Source organism: Dunckerocampus dactyliophorus, chromosome 3 (genome assembly GCF_027744805.1).
Source record: "Dunckerocampus dactyliophorus isolate RoL2022-P2 chromosome 3, RoL_Ddac_1.1, whole genome shotgun sequence".
Lineage (NCBI taxonomy): Eukaryota > Metazoa > Chordata > Actinopteri > Syngnathiformes > Syngnathidae > Dunckerocampus > Dunckerocampus dactyliophorus.
In genome coordinates this window covers 13914341-13927555 of record NC_072821.1, presented here as the reverse complement: position 1 = coordinate 13927555, position 13215 = coordinate 13914341, and the positions used below count along the sequence as shown (strand labels likewise).

The following is a 13215-nucleotide window of genomic DNA, read 5'->3' as shown; positions in this document are numbered from 1 at the left end:
CACCTCCATCACCTTTGCTGAGTGTTCCCAGAAGATGAAAAAAGTGTTCTACCATTCTGACTGCTTGGGCCCACAAAATCCACACAGACAATTGGCTCCGTGAATGAAGTTAAAGTCCACCATTCCAACCACCTGTTCGCTTGAGTACAAGCTCTCCTTCCCTCGTGTTCAGCGAGAGCCACCATACCACCAGCCCTAGTCAACATACAAACACATGCACAACAGGAGCCTAGGTAGCTTGGATGGGCAAAATTTGCCCCTGAAGAACTGAAATCGCGTCTACGGATTGGTGAGTGATTGTATTGTGCCAGTCCAGACCATTTCCAAAGGAATTGCCCAAGCGGTTAAACTCCAGTCAGTCAAGAAAGAAACGGCCCGCTCTGATCTGAACAACTCCTGACAAGAAGGACCCGCTTTTACTCACCACATCATCATCTCAAGTATATTTTCCAGCCACACTGTAGTAATTGCTTATCTTCCCTACATGGTTTTCAATTTTGTCATCAATGATTTGTGCTACACACTCTCGATGCATCACCTAATTATCGCGTTTCTTCATATTGTGAACAATATTGATGGGAATTTCGGCTCTTTTCAGAGAGTCGTTTTTTTTAATTTTACCACGGCTCTCTAAGAAGAATCGGCCTTTTCGGCTCCCAAATGGAACCTTGGATACATTTTGTTACTTAAATTGATTTGTTACCAAAATACGTGAAAAAAGAATTTCACATGTAAAAATATAAGAATGCCAAATATTTATTATTTATATTGCTGTTTAAATGCTCAACATGGACAAGATTGTTACAACAAAAAAACATAAAACAAACATTTCAGTTGACAAACAGGTTCAAATCCCTGATTGTGTGTATTATTTGTAACTATTCCAACTATTTACAGTGAAACAACACATCAGCAAAACATTACACAACAAAATAGAAATTAAAATGTGAAAAACTAAATGAAAACACAGCATCCAGGTAACAGATTTGCTCGTCTTTAGCAAAGACTGTCATTGAGAAACACAAAATGCCTCAGCTTTCGGTTCTTGTTGCTCATTTTCCTCACCTTTCCAACAGGTACTTTCTAATTATGTAGCAACGTTCCCCCTTCCTCCTGTTTGCATGCTCACTACTGAAGCGTGTGTAAGCCCGACTTCCCCCTTGTGCTGAGTGTTGATACCGCACCACACCGTTCAACCAATCCCATGCGACTTTAACAGACAAGAGACGGGGTGAAAACTGACTTTATTACAAACTGCCACCCGGATCGTTCGCGGAAGACCCATCACGAGTGAGCACTGAGCAGCCGCAGATCTTTCCGAGAGCAGCACCAACACATCATGGCTGACGTAACAGCGGCGGACGGCGATAAACTCAGCAAAAAGTGAGTTATACATCTCTTCCATATACTTCTAACATCTCTTAAACTCGGTCCCTTTATTTGTAGTTAGGCGATTAAATATAGATCACACGTCAGTGTTATGGACGATAGCTAAACAAGATTCCCACACCGAGGCATGGTACTAGCCTGCGCTTCCCATACCCATAAGCCCTTCTGCTGGTGTCATGGGGAAATGTAGTTTTTAGGTTCACGAGTGGCACATAGTCGTTGTTAATATCTGGAAAGAGTAGAACTACAAGCCCCATAAAGAGTGGTCAAAGAAAGGTTGTCCACACGCCGACTGGGTAAATTTGTGAAATGACTTTGTTAAAACAATTTATATAGAATTGACCAATGCACTAAGACGCAATATAAATAGTTATTTATAGTGGTTAAAGAGACAAAAAGTATGGAATTATTTTTCAGGAATTTTAATGTTCTTTCTGACCTTCCTCTTGTATGCTAACATTGGCTCCTGCACGTGCTTGCAATGTAAAAACAAATAGTGTTTAATAGACATTTATATGTAAACTTGTCCCTTTAGTGTTCGCTATTTCTTCGGACTAGATTTGGCCTGTAGTTCTTTTTCAGATGTGGGGCACATCGTTGTTATGTATGTCTTGTGGACGCCAGTTGCTTGAATTGACGTTTGCTGTTAGGGGCGTGCGACCCGGATGGGATTTATGGCTCTTTCAAGGGAGCGTATGTTGACGAACGGTTCATTTCAAAGAGCGGTTCAAAACACTGGCTCGTTGTTAGATTTTTTTTTTCTTTTTAGTTTTTTTTTTATCAAGGAAAAAAGTCACTGTAATATATATACGTTATATATAGGTGGGAATTATGCTGAAATATTGATTATAATTTCATTTGACATGTGTTTTCATTGTAAATATTCCATAAAGTGGTGCCATATACTCAGCCTCATCTAAAAAAAAACACACACACACACACAATAAAAGCTATGTAGGCTACTTCAATGCAAAACAGTCGTCCCTTGCTATGTCACGGTTCAAACTTCATTCCCTCACTCTATTGCGGTTTTTCAAAAATTAATAAATGATTGCTGTTTTGAGGTTGACTATGGCCTATAATTATTCAAAATAATAGACAAATCATATGTAGTATTTTGGTCACTATAGTCGTCAGTAATGTTTCATGGCTGCGACATTGCCTAACAGTACAGTCACAGTACACAAGCATCTCAATGCTTTTACAATAATTGTTATGAACATTAAGCAACATTTAATATAGGTTACTGCTTTAATACGTCTTTGTGATGAAAAGTGTCACTCTCAGCTTCATCTCTAGAAGTACTGCATTCTGCGTGGCTGACACTGACAGCAGTGTTTCGTCGACATTGTGGGTTTTGTCTGGGAGAAAACTTGGAACCATACAGCGTTCCGAGTCACACGTGGTTAGCTCTTCTGTTTCTTCTACTGTTTACAGTATTGGTGGTTAGCAAGCAGCTCACACAGTTAGCTAGTTTGCTAGCCATGACCACAACAAGAGACGGCACAAAGGAGATTGATTGACAATGGTCCACGGCCAATCAGGACGCAGAAGACAATGGGCGGTACAGAAAGAAGAGAGAGAATAGAGAGAGACACCGTGGCCTTGTGCGAAAGCACATAACTACAGCACTCAACTTCCCACAATGCAATTCTTCTTAAAGGTCCAGGCTTGGCCTGTAACAGTGTTTATGCACTGTAAAAAACAAAACAAAACAAAACACTAAAATTGCACAAAAAATTTCGCAAAGCAGCAAGTCCACGTAAGGTGATGGAACGAGGGAACACTGTATATAATTTTTTTTACACAAAGAACATTGTAACAATACAGAAACCTTGACTCGAATCTACATCAGAACAAGGAACTAGAAAAGTGCATCCAAATGCTGCTACATTTAGTAGTTCAGTCCCTAATATCTCCTCCGCCATGATATAGCGGAAAATGTGGCTGTCGTCCAGTCAGTTGCTCTCTACTTTATCTCCTCCTCCCTGGTAGAGCAGCAAAAACAAGTCTTTAGTCCAGTTGGGTGTCGCTCACTAATACAGTATTGCCTCAGTTTAGTTATCTACTCATCTGTACAGTAGCTGTGTTCACCTGAGTGGAGCGTGCTGTGGACAACTCAAACTTGAAAATGTCATTAGTCGTTCACGTGAAGGACACGTGTGGACAACTCTGACTCATGGGGCACACAGAAGATGACACATGAAAGGCTTGCAACTGCAAATTGATTATCACTCACCTAAAAGAGACGTTCAAAAGACTTGACTAGTTTGTGTACGACACATCTTTAGCGAGTGTCCGGTAGGCTTAAGCCAGCCCGCTCTTGCTCGTTTGTTTTACGCCTTCTTTGCATTTCCTATGTGTATTTCTTTCCTGCAGATTACCCTGCTGACTGTGGTGGCTCAGCATGCTGTGCCTTGTCAGGGCAGCCAGGCAGCAGCTGTGCCAGGCCCGTGGGGTCAGGGGGCAGTGGTATAAACATGCCCTTCCATGCACAGCTGCCGTCCCAGCCCATATATACGGGAACCGTTGGAGAGGTGACAAAAGGTTGGTGGCTTTTCATTTCGAGAGAGAAAAACAACCAACCTTTTGTCACCACCGTAAATGTAGGTTCCGTTCTACAGTATTGTTTAGTGGTCAGTTGAATTTTGTGTTATAAACCCTTCAAGTGCATCTAAGACTTGATGAATGGCAAGTGGAGCTGTCTCAAAAGTAACATTTAACATGTTTCATTATAGAGTCATTGTCACTTAACCACTTACACCACTTTGATTGTAATGTCTTACTTAGTGAGCTGAAGAGAAGATTAAAAGCGGAGAAGAAAGCTATTGAGAAAGAAGCCAAAGCCAAAGAGCAACTTGAGCAAAAGAAGGAATCTAATAACTGTGGACCATCGGACACTGCCGCTTTGGATGAGGAGACGCTTGACCCAAACGTGAGATTCTTCTGTTAACGTGGCGCTTTGTCGTTCATGTGTTGAATGCTGTTTAGACTGATTTCATTTGATTGTAGCAATACTTCAAGATCCGCTCCCAGGCTATTCATGAGCTCAAGGGCACCGCTGAGGACCCATATCCACACAAGTATCATGTTGACTTGTCACTCACGGAATTCATTGAGCGGTATAACCATCTACAGCCAGGAGACCAGCTAACAGATGTTGTTCTCAATTTGTCAGGTATTGTAATTCTTAAATAATTTTGTAATTATTGGATGAAGAGTCAAACTGTGTAAATAAATGGTGGTTTTGTCTGTCTTGCGATTGGCAGGTCGCATCCATGCCAAGAGGGCTTCTGGTGCCAAGCTGCTGTTCTACGACATGCGAGGCGAGGGCACCAAGTTGCAAGTTATGGCAAACTCAAGGTACTAAAAAAAAATGTATATTTGTCCATCTAGGTTTTGTACACTAATATATTATCCAAAATAAACATTTAACATTTCTTTAGTGCATTTTATTATTTAAGCAAGGCTGCAGGTTGTGAGCAAATAAAACAAACCCTCGTCAAATGGATCCTGAAACCTCCTGAAGCAAGGGCAGTAATACTTGTATTTAAGTACTTTAACATTTATTTTTTTGTCAGGAATTACAAGTCTGAGGAAGACTTTGTGGCCATCAACAACAAACTCAGGCGGGGCGACATTATCGGTGTCCGTGGACACCCAGGGAAGACTAAAAAAGGGGAGTTGTCCATCATTCCCATCGAGATGACTCTGCTGTCGCCTTGTCTACACATGCTGCCTCACCTCCATTTTGGGCTCAAAGACAAGGTAAAGCTAACAATCAACACACTGAGCTATTAAGACACTATGCTTTAGTGTCACAAGTATCCAAGTGGGCTGGTTACCGGTTTCAAGGTGTACCATGGTATGGAAAAGCCACGTTTTCAAAACCACCAAAATTTTGCGTCATACCGTTTCTACGATATGAGTGAAAGTGGACATACTTTGTCACGTCCTGTCTTATACCGCGCAGTCAAAACTTGCCTTCGATGTGCTGAAACCACCGGCGTGTGCTGTGTTGCCATACGTCAAACATAGATAGCACAGGTGTTGTTAGCATTAAGCGGCACCGCTAAGGTCACGCTCTTGTCGCTGCTGTCGGTCGACATATTACTCAGTCGAGGGGCACCAATGGAAATGTGATTGAGAAGGAGACGGGAGTGGGAGATAAGCGATATAAACCGCTTACTCTCCACTGAACAACAAGCAACAACCACTTAGCATCTCAGTTGCGAACAACAATCACATGACCTGGAAATGGAAGTTTGTGGAAAAAGTGTGACCTGCCACTATGAAATAATAAACATTGATAACAGTGGCATTACAAGCTAAAAAAAAATCTATATATTTATGTGGTGACCTTCTTGGGTCACTTGATTGCATTTTTTTGCATTTTGCCTTTTTTTTTTATTATTATTTTTTTATTATTATTATTTTTTTTTACTAAGAAAATGTCTATTGTGTTGTGACTTGAGTTGCAAGGTTAGCCACAGTAGACTGCATTTTTATCGTGTTATATGGTTTAAAAGTTATTCTTTTGACTTTACTTTTTTTCTCTTTTCAATAAATATCTTTCAAATTAACACATTTTAGATCTCGACGTATAATACTGTGAAACCGTAAAAAACGGTGACATTTCTGCCCAAGATTATCAGACAATCAGAATCTCATACCGGCCCATTCCTAGATCCAAGTCACAATTTTGTTTGACGATGAATGTAATTTTAAGTAATTTTATGCATTTGAAATGGTTACAACATGATTGCATCATTTCCAGACCTTAATCCCTGTTTGGATTAAACAGTAACTATTACAGTTGCTAAACAGTAAATGTGTAACGCTGCCAGGGTATTGAATTACAGTACATCAGCTTGCCTCCAAAAAACCTGCGCACATAGCACACAGAACGTCTATGCAGCAGCAGCAGGATAGAACCGTGATCACAACAACAGTGTGTGCTAACATGTTGACAGAGTAGCAAGGGGTAGGAGTGTTGTCGGCCATGTGTAATTTTTGTTAGTCAGAAAAAGATGTTGCAGATCAGTCCAAAACCGGGGTTTAATATGACCAAACTCATTGCGCATTTGAAGTGGCATCACATGGGAAACTCCCACGGGATGAAAAGAAGTCATTAGCTGTAACAGCGAAGAGCCACAGTCTGTTGGTGGTGAATAAAGTTGAGTTTAAACGCTTCATTGAGCAACTCAAACCTCGCCATATAAATAATATATAAATTCCTGGTTCTAAAGTGCCAGCGTAACAATAATGAGCCACACTAAAGCTGTTTTTTTTGTGCCGCTGTCATGTTTGTCTCAAAGGAAACCAGATTCCGTCAGCGCTACTTGGATCTCATCCTAAATGACTATGTGAGGCAGAAGTTTGTAACTCGAGCCAAAATCATCACATACTTACGCAGCTTCCTGGACCAACTAGGATTTTTAGAGGTAAGGACTGCACAATCGTTTCACAAATCGATCAAATATAATGTTATGAATTTTAATGTTCAATTGTGTGATAGATTGAGACACCAATGATGAACCTAATTCCTGGTGGAGCAGTGGCCCGTCCATTTGTAACTTACCACAATGAGCTGGATATGAACCTGTACATGAGGATTGCTCCCGAGCTCTACCACAAGGTCATATACTTTGCAGCCTTTTCATTTGAATATGTCAACATTATTTTCACTTGGATGTACGTACCCTCACAGCTTTCAATGGGTTTTAGACATTCTTTACTATCAACACTATTCACTGTTTCCGCCCCCTCAATAGATGCTTGTAGTGGGTGGGATGGATCGGGTGTATGAGATCGGCCGTCAGTTCAGGAATGAAGGCATTGATCTCACTCACAACCCAGAGTTCACCACCTGTGAATTCTACATGGCATATGCAGACTACCATGACTTGATGGAGATCACGGAGAAACTTCTGTCTGGTATGTGGGAACAAATCGATGTCTTTAAGAGGCCTTTTGTTTTAGTAGTACTGTATGCCAATACTGTAATTATAGTCGTGCATTTATTTACCTGAACTGCCAAGAGGATGGTGTTAATTGGAAACTGTTAATGACTGGAGAGTGGCTGTAATTTCAGAAAATGTAAAACAAAGAACTTTACTTACTTTAATAATGATTTGCGGTACATGAGAAATTACAAAACAAAACCGTAGAGCGCTCTTTGACTACACCAGTATCAACCAGCATACTGCACCACCAGCAGCAAAATAATAAATGTAGAAATAGTGGTAAGGAGCAAACTGTTGCTGACAACTCCTGAGACTGCAAATGCAGCTACTGCCACCTTGTGGAGTTTATAAAAACTACATCAGGAGTTTGCCTTGAACCACAGCTGTGCCAATGTGCTTTAACAAATTAGAGACCCCAGGTTATTTGCTTTTGTAGACAAGGCACCCAGCAACTACAGGTTAATTCAATAGTGGCGTTAAATGGAAAATTTCAGTTTGAATAGCCAAAACTATTTTCATGAAGATCAAAAGGTGGCTTGCCAAATGGTTATATTTTTTATGAAGCCTTGGTCTACGCAGTACACAATCATACATTCAAACTAATTTGTTTAAAATGTACATTTTTATACTCTAATACACCTCAAAAGCAAATCTTATGTCTATGACTGCTCTTATTTACTGGTTGTCTGTCTCGTACTACATACAGTATTGTAGAACACACCCATAATAATGGTGCTTCATTTTAGGACAGGAATGTGGGTGCGGTTATTAAACTTGATCAAATAAAAAAATGGCAGTGAAAGCACAGAGCAGACATATTACATGTAACAACATGTTAGCTCCAAATTTAATCCACAAATGCCTCCAATTTTAAATACAAAAAACAAAACAATTGGAGGGTGTAAGACTGAGCTTGAATAATTTTGTTTGGGCAGTCAACAGTGAGAAGCTACATTGGCTATGTGTCAGGTATGACACAACCAACAACCAAACAGCTATTAAGAAAACCTGTTAAGACAACAGCAGCGAGATCACTTTACTTTTTCATCAGTCACTGCACAGTTAGATATACTGTATTAATCTTGTGAGGGAAATTGAAGGCATCACAGCAGCAGTATTCACCCAACATATACTGTACACTTGTATTAGTACATAGACTAATAGAAAACACAAAAGAGCAGCATTCAGGAGGAATTAAGGGAATTTAATTTTCACATGAATACATTTATAAAAGACTTGTGGTTTGCTCACAGGCATGGTGAAACACATCACTGGAGGATACAAGGTGACTTATCACCCTGATGGTCCGGAAGGACAAGCCTATGAGATTGACTTCACCCCACCGTTTAGAAGAGTGAGCATGACACACGACCTTGAGAAGTTAATGGGAGTCAAATTTCCTCCCACTGACCAATACGACAGTGAGGGTAAGATTAAGAAAAAGTTAGCACAAGACTGATAGTTGTGGATTTTTGACATTGGGCTATAAAGGTAAGGTAAATGTCCTCTTTCCCAATTTCTCTTCAGAGACACGTAAATTCTTCGATGACCTGTGTGCCCAGAAGGGAGTTGAATGTCCTCCACCCAGAACCACTGCCCGTCTCCTGGACAAGGTGCTTTATTTACAGTATAAATTATTTTGTATGGCGCTATCCACATTTACATCTCACTTAAATCAGTCCGTTTTTTTTCTCTCTCAGCTTGTGGGAGATTTCCTGGAGGTCACCTGTATAAACCCCACATTCATCTGTGATCACCCCCAAATCATGAGCCCCTTGGCAAAATGGTGAAGGAACATCTCGTCTCACGTCTTGTCAATGATCCATTTGCAAATGTTCTCATGTGACAATTTAAACGCCAACTTGTCTTAGGCATCGGTCACAGAAAGGCCTAACGGAGCGCTTTGAGCTCTTTGTGATGAAGAAGGAAATCTGCAACGCCTATACAGAGTTGAATGACCCCATCAGGCAGAGGGAGCTTTTTGAGCAGCAAGCCAAGGTGTGTTAAAATTGGATCTATGGTAACATGATCACATTACATGTGCTGGTGGTTAACAACAATCGACCCTGGTCTTGCTGCCTTAGCTATGTATATAAGTGTAACGTCATAGCAGTGCACCACAACATAGTAAGTCAGTGACAACAATTGAGTGCATCCAGCATTATGTGTTGTATCTACTTCCTATTTATACACGAATACAAGTTTTGGTTGTTTTCTTATTCCATTCTTGTAATAATTGTCTGTCGACATCAACATAGTGTGTGTGTGTGTGTGTGTGTGTGCGCGCGTGCGCGCCTGTGTCTGTGTGTCAACAGTGCGACTAGTGTCATGCTTTTTGTGTATCCTACCACTGTGGTTGGTACCCAAACTAAAGGAGTTTGGTAAATTTCTTAGCCTTAATGACGAATCCAAACTGTACTGCTGGAAACAGGGCTGTAGTAATGGTCAATACTAGAGATCAGGGTTTCCGCTATATGTAATTGATTGTGGCGCTCCGCCACTACAAAATATAAGCCGCCACACATAAAAAAATATTTCTTTTTTTTTTACGTGAAAACAATGTTAGGTAATATATTGTATGAATGGATATACTGTATATGTTATATGGATACATACATAGCTTATTATTTATTCACATATTAACCACAGTTAGGTTGAAAACAATTTAAAATATCATCAAAATGTTTCACTGCGGTTTATTTTGATACACATGCACCAGAATTGCCCGTCTGCCTAGTTGGCACTTGCACATGTGCGAGCAGATAACATATGCGACCGGTCTTGTTGATATTGTTCATTATCAAGAATGAAAAATAGTCCTTAAAATGTGTAGTCAATTGACGGCAGCTTGTCACAGGCTAAGCTTGTCTATGCCAACGTGTGTGATCGCTTAACAATCTTGCTCTCTTGTTATCATTATAACACCTTATGGCTTATTTTCAAACCACTAGGTGTGTGTCGAAGTTGTTCAACATAAACACGTAGTGTATCCAGCTTTAAGATAGTGACGCTATTACAGGGGTCTCCAACAGGTAGCTCGTAAGCTAGCAGTAGCTCACCACCTAAGTAATTCACCAAAGAATATTTGCTTCACCTCTTACTATTTTTATAAGTGTTCTATTCAAACATGACGGCTGTATTTAATGACAAATGAGAACGCTCAGTGGAGATGAACTTTGTAAATAAACTACAATTTAATGTTGGCAGTCACATAAAATACCACCTAAAGTAGCTTTAATAGTGCTGCAAGTTGGATACACCTGTGCGAAACTCTGAATTTACTCTTTATACGGGACACATTTCTATAACAAAAATATTTGAATCGTTTATTTTGAACAAAAAAATATATTATTGAACAATTTCCCATGTATTCGTATTACTCGCGTCAAATTAAATTTAGGTTTGTGTAAGCTAGTACAAAATGTTGTACTTTTGTACTAGATACATAGTACTATTGGACTAAATAGGTCGGGTAACAGAAGGAGGCTCGACATTTTAGACTCTCAGCAACTTTGCCATTAAATTAACAGTTTTGCAGTGTTCTCGGTTCATGTTCTGCTGGTTGTCTAAAAATGTTAAATAAGTTGATAAATAAATCATAAAAATTATTTGTCATAATAAAATTTAAAAAAATTGCAGCAGCGGCACGACACAGCAGCAGCAGTCCGCACCCCCATGCAGCCCACCACCACAGCTTCAGAAAATCCTAAGGGAAACCCTGGAGAGGCACGATATTGCCGATATTGTCCAGTGCTTCATTACCGATATAAACTAATACCGATGTTATGCATTTCACAAATAAACACTGTGCACAATGTAAGTTATAGTATAAGACCCATATTCATTTTAAACATTTTGTCTCAATAAAAGTTAACAAATCATGACCAATAGTCACATGTTCTCTTACTATGAAATAGGACAGGGTTAGTCTTAACTATTGCACAAATAAGAATCCAATGAAATAATGCTAGATGTTAGGTGGAAGGGGGTCATCAGGGCATTGTTTTTAACTCTGTAAAGCACTTTGGGTTGCATTTTTGATGTATGAAAAGCGCTTTATAAATAAAGTTTGTTTTGATTTGATGATATTGGACATCGCATAATCAATCAATACCTAACGACAAGTCCACAATACAATATTTTTCAGGCCAAGGCCGAGGGTGATGATGAGGCCATGTTTATTGACGAGACCTTCTGCACAGCACTGGAATATGGTCTTCCTCCAACAGCCGGCTGGGGAATGGGCATTGACCGTCTCACCATGTTTCTCACCAATTCCAACAACATCAAGGTAACGTCTTTATGAATGCAGCGTGGCATGACTACTGTCGCATCAGTATTTTTCAGCCGCAGCTGGATGTTTTAAGACCAGATGTGGTCATTTTGTAGGATGTTTCCCTAACACTTTGCATGTGTTCTTTTTCAGGAGGTGTTGCTCTTCCCAGCCATGAAGCCTGATGACAACAAGACAACGGTTCCCGATGAGGGGACCTCTGTCTAATGTAGTGACCTCTGACCTTCATCTCGGAGCAGGAGTTTTTTTTTTAGGGAAGGAACCTTTTGTGGTCATTGGTGAAATAGGTCTGCTTTTGTTTTGTTTTTTTAATCTGTCCAAAGTTCGGTTACTCAATTACTGATCTCTTATTGTGAGGCTAAATGTTTAAATCATGACAAATACTGTTTGTATTTTCTACAAGCTTTTTGATCATATATGTTAGGGTCCTGCTTGTTTGACAGCAAGTAGACATTTTAATAGTCATTGTCAACCAGACACGAAATGAATGGTTGTGGTTGATCTGCCACTCACCCACTATGAACACACCCACTGTCAATTATTTTGTCCATTATTCTGAAATGCTTTAGCCTTCTCGAAAATACAAAAAAGTAGTTTGATGTTGACAAATATCTGGAGTTGATTGACATCAGTATAAAACTCAAGCACCTGTAATGTCAATCTTCATAGTACTGCCACCCAGTTGTTATACGCTTCTATTCTGTCAGTGATGGACTCCAAAATGTTCTCCTGTACATCTAAATAAATCTCATATGAATCTGAATTTTTAAAAATATATGTCGTTTGAATAGATTGTGTTAATATGTGACATACAGCAATGTCAAAAAATTAGAATATTGTGTATAAGTAAATTTTCTTCCGTAATATCATTCACATTTTGAAATCTTTATATATTCTAGGTTCATTGAGCATGCAGTCAACTATTCGAAACCTATTTTTTGTCTTAATACAGATTTTTATGGCATACAGCTCAACAAAACCCCCAAATCCATGTGTCATAATATTAGAATATTCTGACAGTACTCAGTTACTCATTCTCAAAGTACTAATTTTAAAAATCAGCTTAACTCAAAACACTTAAGGTTCCCTGAGCCTATAAAAATGTGTCAGTCTGGTTCAGATCACAAAACCACAACCATGGGGAAGGCTTCTCACCGGACTGATAAGCAGAAGACCCCTATTGACATCCTCCATCAGGAGGGCAAGAAACAAAAAGAGCTGGCTGTTCACAAAGTGCTGTTTCAAAGCACATGAGAGGAAAGCTTGTTGGCAGATCAAAATGTGGGAGGAAACGAAACGCTGCAGTAGAGATGACTGGAAGCTTAAGAAAATTGTGAAGCACAGCCGCTTCAAAAATTTGATTGAGCTCACAATGCAGTGGAATGAAACGTATCCTAGAAATGGGCTACAGAAGTCGGATCCCCAGGGTCAAGCCACTCCTGACCCCAAAACAAATAAACATCTGACCTGGGCTTTGGATAAAAATAATTGGACTGTTGACCAGTGGTCCAAGGTCCTGTGCTCTGACGAAAGCAAATGTTTTCTCTCATTTGGAAATCAAGGTGC

The 13215-nt window shown here is 39.8% G+C and overlaps 1 protein-coding gene across 2 annotated transcripts; it reads left to right on the top strand.

Annotated features, from left to right (window-relative positions):
- The first annotated feature begins 1260 nt into the window (after nucleotides 1–1260).
- On the top strand, nucleotides 1261–12412 carry kars1 (lysyl-tRNA synthetase 1). 2 transcript variants are annotated; one of them, XM_054771634.1, is made up of 15 exons: nucleotides 1284–1383; nucleotides 3769–3936; nucleotides 4180–4324; nucleotides 4402–4567; nucleotides 4659–4752; nucleotides 4971–5157; nucleotides 6708–6833; nucleotides 6908–7027; nucleotides 7164–7326; nucleotides 8609–8782; nucleotides 8883–8968; nucleotides 9056–9141; nucleotides 9227–9353; nucleotides 11503–11646; nucleotides 11782–12412. In XM_054771634.1, the coding sequence occupies exons 2-15, from the start codon at nucleotides 3797–3799 to the stop codon at nucleotides 11854–11856; spliced, it is 1833 nt and encodes a 610-aa protein (XP_054627609.1). In that variant the 5' UTR covers nucleotides 1284–1383; nucleotides 3769–3796; the 3' UTR covers nucleotides 11857–12412. The 2 variants fall into 2 exon arrangements, with proteins under 2 accessions (XP_054627610.1, XP_054627609.1); XM_054771635.1 differs by lacking the exon at nucleotides 3769–3936 and having other exon boundaries at nucleotides 1261–1383.
- Nucleotides 12413–13215: the final 803 nt, after the last annotated feature.